Source organism: Poecilia formosa, unplaced genomic scaffold, assembly GCF_000485575.1.
Source record: "Poecilia formosa unplaced genomic scaffold, Poecilia_formosa-5.1.2 Scaffold108, whole genome shotgun sequence".
NCBI lineage: Eukaryota > Metazoa > Chordata > Actinopteri > Cyprinodontiformes > Poeciliidae > Poecilia > Poecilia formosa.
Genome location: NW_006800047.1, coordinates 369,002 through 390,786, shown reverse-complemented (window position 1 = coordinate 390,786; position 21,785 = coordinate 369,002). Strand labels below are relative to the sequence as shown.

General features: G+C 39.0%; 2 protein-coding genes, 1 long non-coding RNA gene and 1 pseudogene across 3 annotated transcripts in view; all 4 read left to right on the top strand.

The window, feature by feature from the left end:
• LOC103143374 (NACHT, LRR and PYD domains-containing protein 3-like) overlaps positions 1-4,937 on the top strand; it is a 6,708-nt gene extending 1,771 nt beyond the window's left edge. Inside the window, exons 2-4 of the mRNA XM_016675185.1 lie at positions 1,681-1,858; positions 2,937-3,136; positions 4,742-4,937. Of these exons, the coding sequence (XP_016530671.1) occupies positions 1,681-1,858; positions 2,937-3,136; positions 4,742-4,937 (574 nt within the window). The remainder of the gene's footprint in view (positions 1-1,680; positions 1,859-2,936; positions 3,137-4,741) is intronic.
• Positions 4,938-5,426: 489 nt separating this feature from the next.
• On the top strand, positions 5,427-7,129 carry LOC107837052 (uncharacterized). The gene is made up of 2 exons (XR_001663030.1): positions 5,427-5,772; positions 6,134-7,129. It is a non-coding gene; the product is annotated as an uncharacterized LOC107837052 (long non-coding RNA).
• Positions 7,130-11,527: 4,398 nt separating this feature from the next.
• On the top strand, positions 11,528-13,686 carry LOC103143355 (leukocyte elastase inhibitor-like; annotated as a pseudogene).
• Positions 13,687-15,825: 2,139 nt separating this feature from the next.
• LOC107832883 (leukocyte elastase inhibitor-like) lies at positions 15,826-20,241 on the top strand. The gene is made up of 9 exons (XM_016675201.1): positions 15,826-15,973; positions 16,787-16,968; positions 17,054-17,194; positions 17,271-17,388; positions 17,595-17,737; positions 18,227-18,304; positions 18,414-18,503; positions 18,587-18,767; positions 19,677-20,241. Exons 1-9 carry the CDS (start codon positions 15,904-15,906, stop codon positions 19,913-19,915), a joined length of 1,242 nt encoding a protein of 413 aa, XP_016530687.1. The 5' UTR covers positions 15,826-15,903; the 3' UTR covers positions 19,916-20,241.
• Positions 20,242-21,785: the final 1,544 nt, after the last annotated feature.

Here is a 21,785-nt window from a genome sequence, read left to right as displayed (position 1 = left end):
TTATCTGTAACATCTGCATTTAAATCCCCCACAATAAAAAAACAAGTAGATAGATTATCTTGCATAAAAGACATAATAAAAGACAGTCTATTAAGAAATTCGTCTTCGTTTTGAGGACATTCATAAGGTGTGTATATGTTTAAAACAATAAAATGTTTGTCTCCACAAGTAAATTTCAGCCCTATGGCCCAATCCACACCCAGTCTAATCACATCAACCAGTTGATCATATTTTTTGTGCCATAATATTGCAACACCACCGGCTATCCTTCCCCGAATTATTCTGGTGCTAAGGTCGGTAGTAGATTCACCAGCGCCGTAAAAGTCTTTGTGTATGCAATTCAGCTTCTCCAGGTCCTGTTTAGCTAAGAATGTCTCCTGCACACACAGTATATCACAAGTCTCCAGTAATTTGTCCACCACAAGGCGACGCGCTCTGTCTGTTTCACTGTGTCCAACACGCAGACCTCGCGCATTATATGACACAATATTAATACCAGTCATTTATTTATCAGGATCTGCGTGGCCGTTGCTCATTTGCGGTGCTACAGATGCAGATACGTTGTCTTGCTGCAGTATACCAGTCTCTGACATATGAGCCAAACGGATGCTGTTATTTTTTGGTCTGCGCGCCTCAAAGTAGCGACGCACATACACACCCGATGGCCAGAGTTTAGGATCGTATACTTCTGCAACTTCCGAGCACTCTGCAGTTATATGAAACGAGCTAAATCGGTTACGCATCGAGTCTATCTTCCTGCATGTCACCGATTGGCCCAGTTTCTCCGACTGTACAATTTTGGGACTGTACAATTATAAGACATTATTGGGTAGAAATACACTAAAATATGGAAAATATTTTGAATATAAAAATACCTTTTAAATGTACTATTCTTATTCTAGGTGACACAGAATACCTACCTAAGAACGCAAAATATCTGTTTCAAATATTAATCACGGCATGTAAAAAAACAGTCACCAGACGCTGGCTTCTTCCTGAGCCTCCTACTGTAGAAGAATGGATAGAGTGTGTTCATGAAATCTATCAGATGGAAAAATTTAAATTTCTAATTCGTTTTCAAATGAATAAGTTTATTATCTTGTGGTCCAAATGGATGTCATATGTCAACCACACACAATATGTACTAGATTGATGAGAATTTAAAAAATAAGACTTCATCCTTCAGGAAGTGTATTTACAATATAATATACTTGGTTATATAAATAAAGGTATGTCTCTCCAAAACAAAACCCCCTTGCTCCCCTTTTAGTTTTATTTTATTTGCTTTTGTTGTTTTTTGTTTGTTTTGTCTTGCTTTTGTAAATGGAAATGTAAGGAGAAGGAATGTTGTATCTGATCAGAGACTGAAACTGTGATTTTGTAATCTTCTCAATACCTCAAAAATAAAGAATAAAAAAAAAAATTATGGTTGGGTATTAAAGTTCATTTTAATACTGAACCATAATTGCTGAAGGCCAGACTGAAGTATTCTAACCGTCATGATAAAATGTTCTGGTTTTGCTGGTTTGAACTCTTTAAGCCAATTTTACTGGATCAGGTAGGATCGTGTTTCTGTGACTGTTGCATTCAGTGAAATAAATGTTCTACATTATTTGTTCACATTTCAGGTTTAACCTGCAGAGTTTTGGCTTCAGCTCACATGTGTTATTCTTTGTTCAGATTGAAGAGCTGCAGTTTGTCAGAGGTCAGCTGGGCTTCTCTGGCCTCAGCGCTGAAGTTCAGCTCTTCCCATCTGACTGCCCTGGACCTGTATGGAAACAACCTAAAAGACGCTGGAGTGAAGGAGCTCTGTGGTTTTCTACAGAATCCAGAATGTAAACTACAGAAACTGAAGCAAGTAACCATGTCTTAGTTTATTGCTGATATTTCTGATGTGAAAGTTGTGTTGCCACTAAACTGGAGACATGTCTCACTCAGAATCAACTTTACTCACAAAAATTGCAAGATCAGACAAGGAATTAGATTTTGGTTTCCATCATTCGTATTAAAGCTCAACTGCAGACACAAAATAGTAAACTATGATAAAGAACTCAAAGAATCAGACATTAACTACTCTGAGTCTGAGCAGCTATTTTTGTTGTATTCATGCATAAAATCTAAATCTATGCATACATGTATGCAGATGAGCAGGGGAAGATCCTCAGCTACATGGTGACATCACACCATGGGGGGGTCCTATGGTTAGTGATGGACTGCAGACTCCTCCACTCTGAAGGAGAGTCGTTAGCTGAGCAGCTGACTCTGATTTTCTCACCCAGAACTACAAGGAGAGAGTCTGGGAGTTTTTTTTTTATCAGCTCAGCAAGGTCACTTCCTGCCTCAGAGGTGAGGATGGATAGATGGAGGGATGGAAGCAGCGACCAGAGTGCAGGAGGAGAAACTTTGCCATCCGCTCCAAGCAGCTGGGGCCCCGGCAGTGGAAGCTCTCTGTCCAGGACGTTTTAGTGAAGCAGAGTGAGGCGGATCGCTGAAAGTCTGACTTGTTGGAGCAGAGAAGGAGCATTTCATCATTTTGGTTCCCCAGAGAGCAGATGTTCACCAGGTGGATGGATGGAGCCGAGCTGCTGAGGTTTCACCAGTTTTCCACAGAGTGCTGCCGAGCTTCTGATCAGGATCTCAGAGAAACTCTGGTTCAGTAGAAAACGGAGAGAAACTGACCAGAGGTCAGTCCCTGATGTTTAAGAGCTGCTCTCATGGAGAAGTGGCTGCAGGGTAGAAACAGGAAACAGAAAAACACAAAAATGCACAAAATACGAGTGAGCAAAGAGCCGAGGCTGACATCTGCAGCGCGATCTTGAAATTCACTGATTGTTGTTTTTGTTTCTCTAGAAGCAAGAAAATTTGCTGGTATACAAGAAATGAAAAATACTAATGTCACTGATTTTACTTGTTTTAATCTTTAATTTCATCTGCAGAAGTCTTACATGTTTTATTCTTTCAGATTGGAGCACTGCAGTTTGTCAGAGATTAGCTGTGGTTATCTGGCCTCAGCTCTGAAGTCCAACCCGTCCCATCTGACTGAACTGAACGTGAGCCACAATAACCTGAAAGATGCTGGAGTGAAGCAGCTCTGTGGTTTTCTACAGAATCCAGAATGTCAACTACATGTATTAATGTAAGAAATCATGTTTTGGTTCATTGCTGATATTTCTGAGGTGATGAGGATGACCTCAGAAATATCAGAGGAGGTCATCATATCAGAGATCACCAGATATCAGTCCCTGATGTTTAAGAGCTGCTCTCATGTAAAAGTGGCTGCAGGGTAGAAGCAGGAAATAGAAAAACAAAACATACACAAAATATCAGCATACAAAGAGTAAAGGCTGCCATCTGCAATGCCATCTTGAAATTCACTGATTGGTTTTCTTTCTTTAGAAATAAGAAATACTGCTGATAAAGAAGAAGATAGAAACTATATATACTGATGTCATTTATTGTAATGTTTTTTTAACTTTAATGTCAGCTCCAGGAATCTATAGGGAGTTAGAGGTGACAAAGTTAAACAAATAAACATGCCATGAAATATATATGTATAAACCTCCCATTGTTTATTAAATGTATCATAACATTGTTAAATAATTAAATATATCCTGAATTTTTAAAATGTGGAGTTTAACAGCAGCTGACCGCAATTGTAGGTGCTATACCATATTCTGTGATCACTCTTCTTGGTCTTCATGCAGATAAATGCTCGCTATCTCCCCCTTGTGGTCACAGAATATGATGGGTGTCAGAATTTGGTGTAACTCCTGGTCCAGGCGTGCAAAGTTGTTATGGGAAACAGCTGAAGAACTTCTTGTAAATTTGCAGTCACTCTGGGGTCGATGTCTTGGTTTTAGTCTAGAAAAAAATTCCACTGACTTTGATAAACATCTCTAACTTATCTACTACAAACTGTGACTGAGCAGCTCCAGCCTCTTTGTCTCCATCAAAATGTCTCTCATCAGTTCAGGACCTGCATGAATAAAGACGCCATGTTTGAACACAAAGTGACAACATAACCAAGCACAAGATTAGACAGGATCAACATTAGCCATCAACACTGAGGTTGATGGCTGGATTTGACAGTGTAAATTATTTAATAACAGCGACCAGAGAGGAGTCATGAAGTAATTAAATATGTTTTAAATAAAAGTTTTAAAAAGGACATCTTATTTAAATTGATTTGAAAAGGCAGATTTAATTATTTCATGGGGCATTTAATTATTTGTGTATTTCATAATTTCATTGTATATTTAATCTTTGATGCATTTAACTTATTGGTATATTTAGTTTAGAGATAAATCTATGTTTTCATTAATTTCATGTTATATTTAATGAATTACTGGTAGATTTACATGTATGCATTTCATTATGTATGTAATTTTGTCATTGCTAAACTGATAGGAACAAATCTATAATCTTTAATCAGTGACTGATCCTTCAACACTTTTGATCAGAACCTGGAATGATTTTACTGACTAAAATCCTCCAACACAACATGACCCAGCACCAGGTTCTGGTTCTGGGTGTTTCAGCTCCTAAAGTCACTTTGACATTAAATATTCTCCATGACTTTATGTTTTTATGGCTGTGGAATATTTCAAATAGTTGAATTTCTCTGCATTAATGTTCTTTTGTTGACATTTCCTCCTGACTTGTTAGTTTTGTGTGAAACTTGAATGATTTGCTGCAGAAGCTGAGTTTGTTTTTGATGGAGCTGCTTTTATTCTTTATTCAGATTCTGGGACTGCAAGTTGTCAAAGATCAGCTGTGATTATCTGGTCTCAGCTCTGAAGTCCAACCCCTCCCATCTGACTGGACTGGAGCTGGGTCAGAACAGAGAGCTGAAAGACACTGGAGTGAAGCATCTCTGTGGTTTTCTGCAGAATCCAGAATGTAAACTAGAGAAACTGAGGCAAGTAACCATGTTTTAGAATGATGTTGATATTACTGATGAGTGTTGCCACTAAACTGCAGGCATCTGGCTGATATTCTACTGATCCACACTGAGGGTCTTCATGGTAAAGACATTTATTCCTCACGGTTTTGATCCAGTTAAATATATGTAAATACGATGATGTCACAAACAAAACACCAGCCACAAACATGGAGTCTTCATAAGCATTTACAACTGATGTCATGAAGTGTTATACAGTAAATAATGACACTTTTAATACATGAGAGTGGCATTATTTACTGAAACTTCAACACGTTTGATCAGAACTTGGAATGATTTTACTGACCAAATTCCTCCAACACAACATGACCCAGTAACAGATTCTGGTTCTGGCCGTTTCAGCTCCTAAAGTCATTTTGACATTAAATATTCTCCATGACTTCATGTTTTTATGGCTGTGGAATAATGAAAATAGTTGAATTTCTCTGCATTAATCTTCATTTGTTGATATTTCCTCATGACTTGTTAACTTGTTAGTTTTGTGTGAAACTTGAATGATTTGCTGCAGAAGCTGAGTTTGTATTGATGGAGCTGACAGAGTTTAAGAGCTGAAGTCAGCAGCATATTGGGTTTAATATTAATGAGAGTCTTTAACTGGTTCTGTTGGACAGGTTAACCTGCATCCTGTTGGCTTCAGCTCACATCTTTTACTCTTTCAGATTGGAGCGCTGTAGTTTGTCAAAGATGAGCTGTGATTATCTGGCCTCAGCTCTGAAATCCAACCCCTCCCATCTGACTGGATTGTACCTGGAAGGAAACGGCCTGAAGGATTCAGATGTTGAGCAGCTGAAGGATCTTGTAAAGAATGTATGGTAAGTAGATGAGTATTGAACCAAACCATTTGGCATATCTCCAGCAAAGGTTTGGATGCAGGAGATCCCAGAAGAGTCAGTGAGTTAAAATCAACCAAAGTTTATTAAAAGTACAAAATATATCTAGGAGATTCACTTGCAAATCAAACATGCATACAGGGTTACCTAATGGCAAATCCAGTGAGATTTGAAGTCTTTTGTGAGAAGCTCCTACTAGATCCAGTGTTCCCAGTACAGCTCTCTGAACAGGACTGAATGCTCTGTTGCTCTTTCTACCGGATGTGCTGTGTCACTGACTGCTACTGGATAGAGGCTGGAAAGGCTCACTGATCGGCTCTCTTCATCATTTTTCTCTCTGCAGGCTGAAGTGGACAGATTGATCTCTGTAGAGAATCGTCTCAGTTTCCTGCTGATCCCCAGAGTTTGAAGCTGCAACAGTTTGAGACTCAAATTAACTGGATCATGATCATGACCTTTGACCTGAAACAGGTGGGACCAAGTCAGTGTTTTGTAAGTCTCGAGTCTCTTCAAGTCCCGAGTCAAGTCTCAAGTAAAGACAGGCAAAAGTCAAGTCCCAAGTCTGAAACTTGGAATTTCAAGTCATTTCTAGTCTTTTTTTTAAAACAATGTTACAAATTTTAAATGTCAATAATAGACCATGTGTTATTTTTTTAAAAGTGTATTTATCTCAAATCTTTATAAACACATGCAGCTGAATACAAAGTATTAAAAAAACAGTAGACTTAAAGCACTGACTGCAGTAAAAAAATCTGTTTACTGTCAGTAACATTTCCCAATGTAGACGTCTTCAAACACACCATCAATCCTCTGATGGAACTGGTTCTGGTTCAGTATTGTGATAGGTCAGAGAGAAACGATCTTGCCTGAGTTCAGGTACAGAAACTGCTTTCTGATCCGAACCCCCGTTCACTCTTCACCGACTATCCTCAGCCAACAAGTGTTAAATTGATGCAGTTCATATAGCATCAATTTATCCACTATATAAATTGATGCATATTTATATTGTGTGACAAAGCATAGCATACAAGTGAAAGCTGCACCTGTCAATACGGAAAGAGAGAAATAAATTAATGAAGTCCACTTTATAAATATGTTTAGAGTTTTGGGTGAAATATCAAGTCTTTTTAAGTAAACAGGTTTAAGTCCAATTCAAGTCCCAAGTTATTGGTGTGAACGTCAAAGTCAAGTCTAAAGTCTTAATATTAATGACTCAAGTCCAAGTCATGTGACTCGAGTCCCCACCTCTAACCTGAAAGGTTTTCATCCTATTTATTTTCTCATGTTTGTTATTTAGTGTCTGATATTGTTTGTCTCCTTGGATTAATAAAGATCTAATTCAAACTCGGATCCATTTAGTGTCTTCATTGAGTTTTGATCAGATTTAAAGTTGATATTTTTTCTTATTCATTTTCACCCAGAAATATGAAATTAATATCAATTCAAGTGTTTTTAAATTCCTCTGACACGTTCAACCATTCAATGACTCTGAGAAGCAAACAGGAAGTTGATTATCTAAAGGTGCTCCTCCTTCGTCCAATCAGGCGCCATCTTTTCTCAGCTCTTAGTTCCTCATTGGTGCAGCAGAGGAGTCATGTCTGTGTCATCTGGCAGTTGTAGTCTTAGTACTGCAGGTGTTTAAACCAGAACCAGGTGCCAGCTGGGTTCTGCATCTCCTGGCCCAGTTAGCTGGTTCTGGACTTTGCCGCTAAGCTCCGCCCACAACGGGAAGCTTAATGACGTCAACACTATGCTGACAGTTCAGCGCTGAGGATTTTGTTCTGGTTCTGGGTTTTCTCTCCTACATATGGACAGTATTGCAAGACAACAAAACATCGCAAGGCAATGATGTTCCCTTGAATGCTGCATTACAACTCATTGATATGTGCCTCACTGATTGTTTCATGACCATTATGCCTGAAAACATCAGAGCAGCACAGCAAGAAGATTTAGCTACTAAAGAGATTGTATTGCTAAAACACAGAAACTGGAGTCCAAATGAAAAAATAAAAGAACCATGTATATAGAAACAAAGACACTGCTGAATGAGTAGAACAAGTTAGTTGTCTAAAATGGACTACTTTTCTGGGAAACGCAACTAAACAGACAGCTGGTTCTCATGAAAAACTCAAATCACTAGTGTTAAAGAGCTGGCATGATGAATGACATGAGCCATGTCGGTCCTGCCAAGGTGATCTATCTTACTTGAGAATGCTTTTCCTGGCCAAACATGCAACAAAACATTGAGGATTATGTGACAAAGAAATGTCCTACAGAAAGCTCCAATGGGATAAATCGCAACTAGTGCGTCATTTGAGTTGGTTTTGATTGATTCTTTGCATTTGAAGCCAAGCATAGGAGGACATGAGTATATTCTGGTCGTCACTGACCACTTCACTCGCTTTGCACAAGCGAACCCAACAAGAAACTAATCCAGAAAGACGGCAGCTGAAAAGACATTTCAATATTTTAGTAGTTTTGGGTACCCAGAGAAACTCCATCACGATCAAGGACGTGAGTTTGATAATAGCTTATTCCAAAGGATATAACAATGAACGTCACAGGTTTGATTACTGGCCTGATGACCTTTGATGCATGTCTTCTCCCTCTTTCATTACCTATTTTCCTTTCTAATCACTCTCAAATAAAGGCCACCTGAAGAAGAAGAGTCCGGGTTAAACTATAACTGCATAACATTTGGATCTGCTGCTCAATCATCTTTAAAGTGGCTAGATGTCATCCAGTCTAGAGCAAATAGATTATCGGAGGTATCGAAACATCACCAGGGTGTGCTGTTCTAGTTGAAATAGGGGAGATATGAAATATTTGTGCCATGAGAAATGAACGCGAATCAATGGTTTTTGCTGAATGGAATCAGCAGAATCTGGTGCTGCTGTTGAGTCTGAAGCTGTGGGTCAAGTAAAGTGGTTCATGATGAGCTGTTCAAACTCTAATATGTTACAGTCAGGGGTGAAAGTAAGGGGGTACGGCAGGGTACTGCGTACCCCTAAAAGATTTAGCGGGAGTTTGCAGTACCTGCAAGAGGAGCGGCTGTCTGCTGTAAAAAAAAAAAAAAAAATCAATGGACTGTGCAGCCTTGAGTGCACCCACTAATCAGCCGTGACTGGTTAGTTTTTCAAGAACAATCTAAAACAGACTTAATCAGTTAATAAATAACTTTTTTCCCATTTCTTATTGTTCCTGAACTGTTCGTGCTTTGCTAGAGCAGCGGTGCAATATGTCGATCGTGGAAGATTTTGAGTCGATCTCAGCACGTCCTCCTCTGACTGGCTTAAAACGTTTGTAACTTTATTAAAGAACACCAACAAAACAACAAAATCAACAAAACGTGTTCAAATTAATGACCCAACAACAATAATAATCTCAGTGATTATTGTTTCAACAAGGTGTTGCGCAATTCTGTGCGTTTCGGTTCCATTACCAAAATAACTAGCAGAGCAGAAGTTTAAAATTAACAAATCAACCATCGCTGTGTTCATGAGAGGTTTATCAATGATCGCAAAATAAATATCAAGCCTGTAAACCTGATATCGTAACGGACTGAATGTTTTTAAGTAATCCCTGGTCGGCTCGTGGAGCGCAGGAGGTTGCCCTGGCAACGTTTGTGTTTAAATGACAGAGAGAGACGGAGAGTAATAAGGTGCGAGTGGTTTTGAGTTGATTACCTGTTCGGGTTGTTTTACCTTTGCTGTGGCGCGTCACAGCCGCTGTAATTTCTGAACGTTAAAATAAACGAAAAACTTGAATTAATTATCTTGTTCTTTGTGACTATACGTCATTCACAACAAACATCAAACACGATAAATACGTTTCATTAAGCATTTAACAAACAAATGACTTCTACCGGGATAATTATGTGAAATTAAATTAATTGTCTAATATAAAAAAATAGTTTGGTGCTGTCGGGTCAGAGTCTGAGAGGCTTTTCCTTTATCAAACTTTTTTAAACCTTATTTAGTGGACATATTAATGTTGATTTGATTTTCTCCAAAATAATAACCTTTTTCAACCTTTATAGCTCCATTGTTGTAAATGAGAAGCTAACTGACAGCGAAATAAAATCCAGTCCAACATCTGGTGTGAGGTGATTCCTCTGGAACCTGTTGGAGGAAAAACATCCAACTTCAGAAGCTTTAACTTAACAGAGCTCTGTGGTTCCTCCTATCAGTATGAGAGTCAGGATGAGGAGGCACCATGTTAGGAAGATGTTAGGAAGATATATACATATATATATATATTCATTTATTTTTATTGTCATAGTACCCCCCAAAATTTTAAACTTTCACCCCTGGTTACAGTGGCACTGACAGTTACATTTATTTACTCGGGAAAAGAAGCTGTTATATAAGTAATGACAACACTAAGTATAAAAATAGACACCCCAACATTATTTTTCTTTGTCCTTAATGTCTTATTATAAGTTCTTCAGTGCGGTTCCACAAACAGCCGCTAGGGGAAATGTTGGCAGATTGGGACACAAGAATATACCGTCCTGTCAAATGCTAAAGGAAGCTGAGCTCATCGTGTGTGATTCATCTGTTCTACATCACAGGTCAGTTAAATATATTTTCATCTATGTAATAAATGTGCAGGAGGTTAAAGAGTAGGTTTTTTTGTGTGTAAGAGATCAAATATTATTCCGTTAAAACAGTGGATACAGTTAAAAGCTTAAATGCCTTAATATAAAAATATGTATTATTTGTGCAGAATAGATGTTGTAAAAGTTAATAATAAAAAGCCATCTGTGAATAGATTTTGTTATTAGATCAAATTCATGTTAAATGGAGCATGACATAAGAAAGAGGATGAGATAGCCATTTGTGATGTAGTCAATCTGAATGTTAGCTATTGCAGTTATTCAGTGGTACCTGAGGTTTTTGATATCTGAAGTATTACTGCATATGAAGTATTGTACATGGAGTATGTTGACAACACAGAATATAAACATCCTGAACATCCTTGTTAGATGCTAAAGGAAGTTCAACGTGTGTCTCATCTTTTCAAATCACAGCATCACACGTTGAGAGACAGAGTAAAATTACCACATTAGCCCATCCCAGGTTTCTGGGCACCACCACCATTAAATGTACTTTGGATACAAAGATGCATGAGTCATGTCTATTGTACTTCCGGTGAACATCCTTAGAATTTGCTAATGTGTGGCTTTTTATTGCCTTAATTTTATTCATCTGTGGAGCTAAACATTCCTTCTCATGCATCAGAGGCTGATTGACTTTCTGGTTCTCCTAATGTCTGCTGGGCTCTCAGTTTGGTTACCATTTTTTGCTTTTGGTATTAACCAACCACTCAGGTTGATACAAAAAAGTAGAGCCTAAAAGTAAAGAATGCTGAAATCAAGAACATAGTTGACAAGTTCGGCGACCAGGAGTGTCTATTGGGGCCAGCCAGGGAACTGGTTCCCTGAAAGGGCATTTTGCCCCCTACCTCCCTCTGCCTGCTTTCATCACACCACCACTCCTGCAGAGCCTCACAGTAGATAGAGGTGTGATGGAGGGAAGCTTCTCAAGCTCTTCAGTCTCATGGTGGCCTGGGCTCAAGTTTCATTGTACAACTTGAACTTATGACAGCCCATGAATATTCAGAAGGTGTTCTTAAAATTGTGTAAAAAGCTGGTTTTGAAGGAGTTTTCACTGTATTATACTGGTACAAAGATAAATAATGACACACCTGATCTCCTTTATTCATATCAGAAACTATGGCCTCCTCCAGCTCTCTCTCCAAGGCCAACACCACCTTTTCTCTGGCTCTCCTCAGAAAGCTGAGTGAGGACAACAACACTGCAAACATCTTCTTCTCTCCTTTCAGCATCTCTTCAGCTCTGGCTATGATGATGCTGGGAGCCAGAGGAGACACAGCCACTCAGATATCAGAGGTGATTTTTATCCATTAATCAAGACACTGATGAATAAAAAACGTAGATGCTTGTATGTAATATTTGTTAAATTTTGTCCGCAGTGTTTGAAAACCCACGATTGTCAGGATGATGTCCACACTCTGTTTGCCAAACTGCTGAGTGAGATCAACAATCCAGAAGCTCCATTTGCTCTCAGTGTTGCCAACAGACTGTATGGACAGAAGTCCTTCAACTATCTGCAGGTAAATGGGTGTTGGTGGACATTGTCATGAGCATTTAGACCTTAGCTAGAGAATGTTTTCAGGATGAATTCATGGATCTTCTGTTTGTTCTTCCAGGAGTTTTTAACCCAAACAAAGACTCACTACAACTCAGAGCCGGAGGCTGTGGACTTCAGAACCAGCAGTGAGGAAGCCAGGGTCAAGATCAACAACTGGGTGGAGGAAAAGACACAAGGTGGATCACACACACTGACACACACACCATCAGTTCATGACTCCAACTAACCCACACGATGATGATGAACTCTAAGTATCAAGAGCTCCATCTAGTGGAACAGTGTGTTATTGTCATGTTGTTAAAAGCTTCAGTCTCTGGTGTTGGTTCGGATCCATGTTGCCTCCATGTTGCCACCAGGTAAAATCAAGGATATGGTTCCTGAGGGCGGAGTAGACAGCATGACCAGGATGGTTCTGGTTAATGCCATCTACTTTAAAGCTGCCTGGGATGAACCGTTCTGGAATCATCATACTAAAAAACATCAGTTTAAACTCAACAAGGTGATGTAACATGAACACAGTTTTTCAGGGTTTGAATCAAAATAAATATTTGCTTCTCTTTTTGTCAGCCTTCTTTTTCTTTGTATGCTAATTAACTCTGAAAACTTTTTCTGTGTGTCTAAATAAAACTACAGAACCAGTACAGATGATGTAACAAAAAGATTATTTCCCCTTCAGCGTCATTGATGAAGTCAACTGTCAGGTAGTCATTCACATTCCCTGATAATCTATCAGAGTCATCAAACTTTATATAAACACTGACAGTGAATTCATAGTGTTTTTCTTTGCTGTAATGTCTGAAATGTTTCTGCTGGACAGATCCTGGAGATGCCTTACAAAGGGAAGGAACTGAGCATGCTCATCATTTTACCCAGCGACATAGGAGACGATACAACAGGTCTGGAGAAGGTAGGACTCTCTCAGTCTCACAGATTAATGAATCTCTATCTTCACACTGATGCATCTGATGATTGATATATTGTCCACTCAGCTGGAGAAATGTCTGACCTATAAGAAATTCATGGAGTGGACTCATCCAGACAAGGTGGAACGCTGTGAGGTCGTGGTGAAGCTGCCTCGATTCAAGCTGGAGGAGACGTATGACCTGAATGAAGTCCTGAGCAGCATGGGCATGGTGGACGCTTTTGACCAGACTAAGTGTGACTTCTCTGGTGAGACTTGTGGAAGGAGACTGAGATGTTTCAGATGTAGTTTGGTTGATTGTTAGAACAACCAGCTGTGCTCCGATGCTGCAGCGATGACGTCTGTCATATGTTAGATCCAGGCAGCAGTTTATTGATCCGTCCTCTCTGGAGGAAAACTATAAACTACATGAAATAAGGAGGAAGATGCAGTCACAAAACCAGGCTCTTATTAATGAAAATTTATATTTATTTTCATTATATTTTATGTATTTATGGTGTATAATTCTGCGATGTGTCTTTTCTTACCTGTTACAGGTATGTCTGGCAACAAAGAGCTCTTTCTGTCCAAAGTCTCCCACAAGGCTTTTGTGGACGTGAACGAGGAGGGAACTGAAGCTGCTGCTGCTACTTATGAAAAAATGTTTTTTCTGTGTTATAGACCACCATCATTCTTCACTGCAGACCACCCCTTCCTCTTCTTCATCCGCCATAACCCGACCCTGAGCGTTCTCTTTGCTGGACGCTTCTGCTGCCCTGAGTGAAATTTGTCTCTGCGAGATGAAAAGTTAGATTTAACACAGCAGATATTTAGTTACAAATTACATAGAGACCAGTAAATGTCTATCCAGCTAGTCAAATATTATCATGCAGATAATGAAGACATGGCAGTTAAAACCTAATAATCTGCCAAATATTGCTTTAACAAGGAGGTCTAGATTAGATTTCTTTTTTTTTTTTTTTTTTTTGTTAGTCGAACTCGGGTTAGTAGTTAATATTGCAAAAGATAAACTGGGGATTCTATTATGTGTAATAGAATTAATTACACATAATTAACTGTTAATTAACAGTGCACTTATTCATATCACATGTAATATAAATATGTATGTGTCGTGGCTCTTACGTTTCTACAAACTTATGTTGAAATAGGTTCTTGTGAATCTTTTCACAAATGTTTCACATACTGTAAAATGTATCAATCAATCTGAAATAAAGTTCAGCTGTTCTATCAGGTTCTTCTTGACATTTTCCTCATGTCTCCACTTCACTGAAACACTGTAGCCATAATAAAAGATGGCGGTGGGAGTATCATCCTCTCGAGTGACTCTCTCGATATTCTTTACAACTTTAGCATTTGAATTTTGGACAATGAAAAATAAAGAGTGGAAAAAACTTTACACCTGACTGCAGCCTTTGTATTTTTTTCAACTCATTGATATTCAATATCAGTTTTGACATTAAGGAAAAGTTCAAGTGCTATTATCTAAGAATTGTTAGGAAATTAACATTAAAATATGCTAGTTTTAAATTTAACCATATGTACAATATTATATAAAATCATCAGCGTTTTAAAATAAGAACATTGGGTTCCAAGTTGCCTATTTGTTACTTTAGGTTTAATGCAGGAATCTGTTTTTTGATGAATCGCTCAGAAAAGGAAACAGATGCTCAGCAGTTCAGATAAAAACAGAATGGAAAAGACAAGTTCTGTCTGTTCACATAAGTCAAATTCTTTGGTGATTTTCTAGGGGTAAGGAAGACACTTAAAACCTGGAGAAAAACAAAACAAGGTCTAGGTGAAAAATAGATCTCTTTCTGACAGCTAGGGTCTTTGTTCAAATGTTTAGAAAGGGAGGAACAGGAGACATTCCAGATGTAACCAACATGAGAAATCCTGTTTGAGAATGACCTTTGCTCTCTGACTTTTACTCATTTTGGACCTTTGCTCTTTCTCTCTCTTCATCTTTGGTTTTGAATAGGTCTCAAAGAAGGTGACAAAAATCATTTAGACCATCCCATCTAGGTAATTTGAAACTGCTTAGAGGTTTAGAAGGAGAGGACACACCTTCAATGCATATATTAAAATTAGGAATACACCTAATGAAAACCTCCACTTCACAGAAGCAAATCGAATTGCTTTGTTTGCAGCCGCATGAGCAATTCCCAAAGGCGCATTTGCTTTTTCTCTTATTTTGGTATTTTGTTCATTTTTCTACTTTTCTCAGGTAATTAATGTCTGTTTTATGGTTTGGACTTCTTGATGGTTTGGGTGTGATGCTGATCTGTTTTTCTATGCATTTAATTGTCTGAATAAAACCCTGGATATGTCTGAAATTGAATGGCGACTGGTTGTTCTCTGTGTGGTTTCCACTTTGTACATGAGGAACCCTGAATTCGGGACACTAGAGGAAAACAACAAGCTCATATCATAAGCAGCTCTAGTAAATCACCACAAAAATGATGTAATATCAGGGAAGATGAGTATTTATTTAGTTATTTGGGTCGGTCGCGAGTGTTTCGGCTCTTGCAGACGGCTCTTTGAAGTGAACGACGGGAGACGGCTCTTCCCTTATAATGAGGAGCCGTTCTTAATTATCACGGGTGGGGCTACAAACCCAGCGCAGCAAGCACATCATGTGAGAGGTGGAGGCAAAGAGTAGAAGAGAGAGGAAGCTGTCTCACAGTGTTTTCCCTTTTTCCTGCTTAGCTCTCACACTGTAATTGGTTCCGCGCTGAATGGAGTCTGCTCACGGCAGAACTTTGTTTTCAGGTGAGTTCATCTCCTCAGTAAATAGACATGATGGGGAGGAGAGAGTGTGTGGCAAAAACACGCGCTTCTTTGGGAGCCGAGCCACAAGAGCCGGCTCTCTGAAAAGAGCCGAAATTCCCATGATTACGGGACAGCCAAGTCAGAATGACGTCACTACACAGCAGCTGTCGGAGCGGCGAGCCGCTATATCTGAGCTGAGTTTTGGGATGTTTTTAGTAGAATCCTGACGCAGCAGCAGCAGCAACAATGTTCAGCTCTGCTTGTTGTTTCTCCTTAAAAGATGCGAACGAGGAAGAAACGTCGGTCGGAGAAACAGGCACGTAAACAAAACTGATTTGTTCATCTTACATCTGGAAGTAAAACAAGGGAAAGGACGGTCCTCAGATTTTGGGTACAGACAGGCAGTTTTAACCGGGATGGAGGCCCACGATGGGTCGAGTGGAACAACTGTGACATTTCCGACTTCCTCCGATGGACCCCACGAGCGACTTTATAAGTTTTTCATTGTTTTGTTTTGGATTTTTTTTTCTATTTTTATTTTTTCTTTCGTGGTTTTCGGAACTGACCCCGCCTTTCATACAGCTCCTTAACATCTCTTTATCTGTTTATCATTACAACAGGCGTCATTTGTTTTGCTTGGTGTGAGTCTGGGTAAACTCTGTGGAGCTAATCAGACAATAGTGAAATCTCAGATGCGATTTTTCTTGTGCTAAAGCCAAAATTTGAACTAAATATGTAGTGAGCTTTGGTCATTACAGTTACATTTATACAAAAATCTGGCTCATGGGAAGCAAAGGAAGCTGGAGTGTAAAACTTGTCCACAGCATCGTATCTTTTCGATATGATTCTCAAAAGATCCCACTTTATTGTTATATAACTTAGAGTTTAACCATTTTATTTTAAGCAGTTAGACGTTCAGGTCTGTCCTTTTCCCAAACCTACCTAACAAACAGACAGCAATCAAAACAGTTTGTCAGTGATTAGAGTTGATGATCTGTTCAAGATTTCCAAGGAAAACACTGTCATTTAAACAGAGCAGCACTATTATGAATGTAGGCTAAAGGTTGCATCTGATTATGGCAAGTTAACAGTGACTAATAAGAAAATGTTTTCACTTCCTTCCCTTTAGAAACAATGGCCTCCTCCAGCTCTCTCTCCAAGGCCAACACAACCTTCTCTCTGGCTCTGCTCAGAAAACTGAGTGAGGACAACAACACTGCAAACATCTTCTTCTCTCCTTTCAGCATCTCTTCAGCTCTGGCTATGGCGATGCTGGGAGCCAGAGGAGACACAGCCACTCAGATATCAGAGGTGATTCTACACATCGAACAAGATGCAGCTGAACAGAGAATGTGGTGGGACACAACTGAAATAATGTAAAACAATTTGTCCACAGTGCTTGAAAATTCAGGATTGTCAGGATGATGTCCACACTCTGTTTGCCAAACTGCTGAGTGAGATCAACAAGCCAGAAGCTCCATTTGCTCTCAGTGTTGCCAACAGACTGTATGGAGAGAAGTCCTTCAACTTTCTGCAGGTAACCATGAAGATCACATGGATACATGGTGAATGTTTTCAGGATGAATTCATGGATCTTCTTTTTGTTCTTCCAGGAGTTTTTAACCCAAACAAAGACTCACTACAACTCAGAGCCGGAGGCTGTGGACTTCAGAACCAGCAGTGAGGAAGCCAGGGTCAAGATCAACAACTGGGTGGAGGAAAAGACACAAGGTGGATCACACACGCTGAATCACACACACACACACACACACCATAGGTTCATGACCCTGACTATCCCACACAGTGTGAACTCTAAGTCTTAGAGTCTAAGGATCAAGAGCTTCATCCAGTGGAACAGTGTGTTATTATTATGTCATTAAAAGCTTCAGTCTCTCTGGTCTTGGTTCTGATCCATGTTGCCTCCGTATTGTCACCAGGTAAAATTAAGGATATGGTGGCTGAGGGTGGAGTGGACAACATGACCAGGATGGTTCTGGTTAATGCTTTGTACTTCAAGGGCGACTGGTTTATGCCGTTCTCCATGGAGAAAACATACAAGTCTAAATTTAGACTCAACAAGGTAAAACATTAATTTAATTAATGTTAACTGATGTTGTGAGTTTAAGAAATTGAATTCCATGATCAGCTATGCAGAGCGACTTGGAACGCACAATTTTCAGCTTGACTTTCCTCACCTGTCAGTTGGAAACTGAAAAATAGTCACCACACTTTTACCAACTGAGCCACCTTTCGCTTTGTTTAGTATTTTTTCCAACAAAAAAAATTGAATTGGCAATATTTTGCCAAGCCTTTTTTCTTTTAGTTATTTTGGCTCACAATAAAATTAATTCAAAGTCTCATTATTGAGATGATGGGGGATGGAAATTCAAATATTCCTATCGGCAGGTCAAAACTTTAAAAACAGCAAATTGGCCACAAGTCCATCTTTAATCAGACGACACTGTTACCAAGTTATAATAAGTTGTGTGAAAGCAATGCTGTCAACTGGAGTCTCGCTTATTTCATCGTCAAATGTTTTCATTACAATTCTTGCGTTTCTTGTCTTTAGGTCGTCACTAAGCCGGTCCAGATGATGTTCCAAAAAAACTATTTCCACCATGCCTACATTTCAGAAGTCAGATGCCAGGTAATCAAGCACAAATTTGCTTAGTATATTAATTACTGCGATGATCAAACTTTGAGAGACTTGCAGTGATCCCAGCATTTACAATGACCTTCATGTTTCTACTGGACAGATCCTGGTGATGCATTACGAAGGATACAAGCTGAGCATGCTCATCTTTTTACCTAAAGGAATACGAGACAGCTCAACGGGGCTAAAAAAAGTGAGACAGAAATAAACATTAGCATTGTTATTATTACCACACATTTTAATGTTGTTATTAATACACAACTTGTATCTTGCCAGTTGGAGAAGCACCTGACCTATGAGAAATTCCTGAAGTGGACCCATCCTGACAACATGAAAGACACTCTGGTTGAAGTGAAGCTGCCTCAGTTCAAGCTGGAGGAGACATATGACCTAAACAAAGTCCTGAGCAGCATGGGCATGGCGGACGCTTTTGATATAAAGAAGAGTGACTTCTCTGGTGAGACATGAGGCCAGAAATCTTTTCTGGAGGCACACCGATGTTTACAAATACACATCTTAGTTTTTCCTGTTTGGTTTACTGATTTTTAGTGTTTCAGATATTCAGACAAATTTGAATATCAGACAAATATAACTTGAGAAAATACAAAAAGAATTTTTTCAAGTTTTTTAATGATGATGAAACAGGTTGAACATAGCAACCTGCTGTTAATTGCCCCAAAAATTGAATCAGGAATTCTTTGTGATTAATCACATTATTTAGAAAGCCGAGTTCAGTTTTCTGTGATGGACTTATGACATATCCAGGGAGTAGCCCACCTCTCGCCCACTGACCCCTGGAGATAGAACCCAACCCAGCAAGGACAGTCGGGTGTAGACGATGGATGAATGGTTGGAGTCAGGCTTTGGGACTCCAATGAACCAAAGGGAGAATCATTTACAATGAATGGAGAAGATTTGTAAAATACACTGTGATCTTAAAGTCATTTCTACTTGAGAACCCTCCATTGTGACTGAAATACAGCAATCCTCCAAAGAGAAGTGTTTCAAAGCCATATTACCTGATATTAAAATTGCATTGCTCAGAGACAGTTGTTGCTGTTAATCTTGGCACCAGTAATTATTTAAAAGGAGCATTTACTTTTTTCTACCCAGGCTGAGTTTGTTTGAATGTCTTTTTAACCCTTTTAATCATTATTTGAAACTTGACACTATTTGTTAACCTTTGATTTCAAACTCAGGGTGTTGGGAGCTGAGACCAAACAATTACAATTCATCGTTTAAAAGAATATCTGGACTGGTGTTGCTGACTGTAAACACTAAGACCATCAGTGGTTACAAGCTGGTCTGGTTGAAGTTTTGACACGTAAAATGCAGCACTGGGATGATATTCTGTCCTTTGTGTCAGGAATGTCTGGAAACAAGGACCTCTTTCTGTCCAGTGTGTCCCACAAGGCTTTCGTGGAGGTGAACGAGAAGGGAACTGAAGCTGCCGCCTCCACTCAGATGCGTTTCCGTTGTGGCAGTTCATTCCTTCCTCGAATTAATATTCCGATTAGCTTCACTGCAGACCACCCGTTCCTCTTCTTCATCCGCCATGACCCCACCAAGAGTATTCTCTTCGCAGGACGCTTCTGCTCCCCTTAGTGCGCTCTGTCTCTTTTAGAGCAATGACTGCATCATGAAAGGTTGCATCAGCTGCAGTATTGTCATTTTTTTTTCATGACATATTAGGTCAGAGTACACTGAATAAATGTTGTGAGGATCAAGCCGCCTTACGAAGTTTTATGCACTGTTTTTATAGCAAGATGACTGAAGTTGCTAGAGTTAGAAACTTTCAGAAGCTCTGATTCTACCAAAAAGTAAACTTTCTAATAGTTTAAGTCACAAAAGATATTGAGGTAGTAATAGAAGTATAAACATATTCATCCTATCCCCTTCTTATTTGTCTTTTTTCCATTAAATTAGGACTGAAAAAAAAGTTTTCTGCTGCTTACCTACAGAGGTCTTTCATTTCTGTCATACCTCAGGTGTTTAAATTGATGTAATGTTACATATTTTTATACTTTTATAGGAGGGCTTGTCTTTTTGATGTATCTATTGCTTTACTTCTGTTCCTTTGTTCTTCCTGCAAATCATTTTAAATGTTTATTAATAGTGCTTCACAAAAAAACTTGCACGGACGCACCTTGAAGTATTAAGCTCCTTTAAAAACAAATATTTTCTAATAGGAAAGTTGGAATGTTGATTATTTTTATGATGGGCTATATCTACATAAGTTCTCTCTCAAGCAAACACATAATAAATTTTATTTGTTGAAGCTACTTGAGAAATATTTGTGTGTGAATGTTGCTAACTAGCCATACCCAAAGGTGATGTGGATTAAACTGAGCAGAAGGGAAGAAAGGCTCACGTTCAACCAGATCCCTGCAGCTTTCCACTAACCATCCAAAAAGCTGCACCAGAATATTTTTTTTTTACATATTTGTTAAAACTGTCACTATGTTGCAACAGTAAGCTATAAGACAGATAATGTGTGAAAAAATCAAGGTGCTCTGCCTTCTCGCAGTGCTAACTGAAACAACCAATCAGAGCCAGGAGGCATGTCTTAGCGCTGTGTGTTTGCTGCAGCTGGCACAGCCTGTTGGGAATCCTCAAGCTAGTTAATGTGGTCACCAAAGATGGTAGATAAATAATTTTCCTTTATTAGTAAGTTGTTTCTCTGCCATTAGCACATTTAGCAGGATGTCCATGAGTCAAAGCTGCCTGAAAATGACCCTTTGATCAAAAATGGCTGACTTGCTGTTGTGTTTAGAGCATACCTCCAACAGACTTTTTTTTTTTTGTCTTAGTGGTTTCTACCTGTGTACCAAGTTTCAGCTTTGTACGATCTACCATTTGGCTCATCTCACATTAGGGGGCGATGTAGAGCCGCCCGCTTTTGATTTCATTAAAATTCTAGAAATTTCACGTGGAGGACATTTTAAAGTTTAAGAGTTTTCATACATGTTCAGGCCTCCAAACGGGCTTCTTTTTTGGGAGGAGATAAATGAACATTTGGATTCCAACTGGTCTTCAGAGCATTTTTACCTAATTCCATTCTTGTTGAAAACTAGTTTTCTGTACCTACCTCACCCAAAAGGACCAGTCACAACAGAGCTTTCACACACATATGTTCCCTGAAGGGCACAAACCGACTGTGCTCATCTGAATATGACACTGCCAAGAGTAATCTCTCTCTGCCATAGAAACCCATCTTGATCATGTCAAGCCTCTGGTGTCTTTCCATAAGCAGAGTTTTTCCATAATTCTCAAAGAAGGATGATGTCCACACTCTGTTTGCCAAAATGCAGAGTGGGCTCAACAATCTAGAAGCTACATTTGCTCTGAGTGAATTTCAGTATGTAAATAGTATGTTACAAGTAATATACGAAGCAAATGTACAAGTCGTCTTGTATTAAAACAAGCTATTAAAGTTGCAATCTATTAAAGTAGCAAAACGTAGTGCATTTCAGTT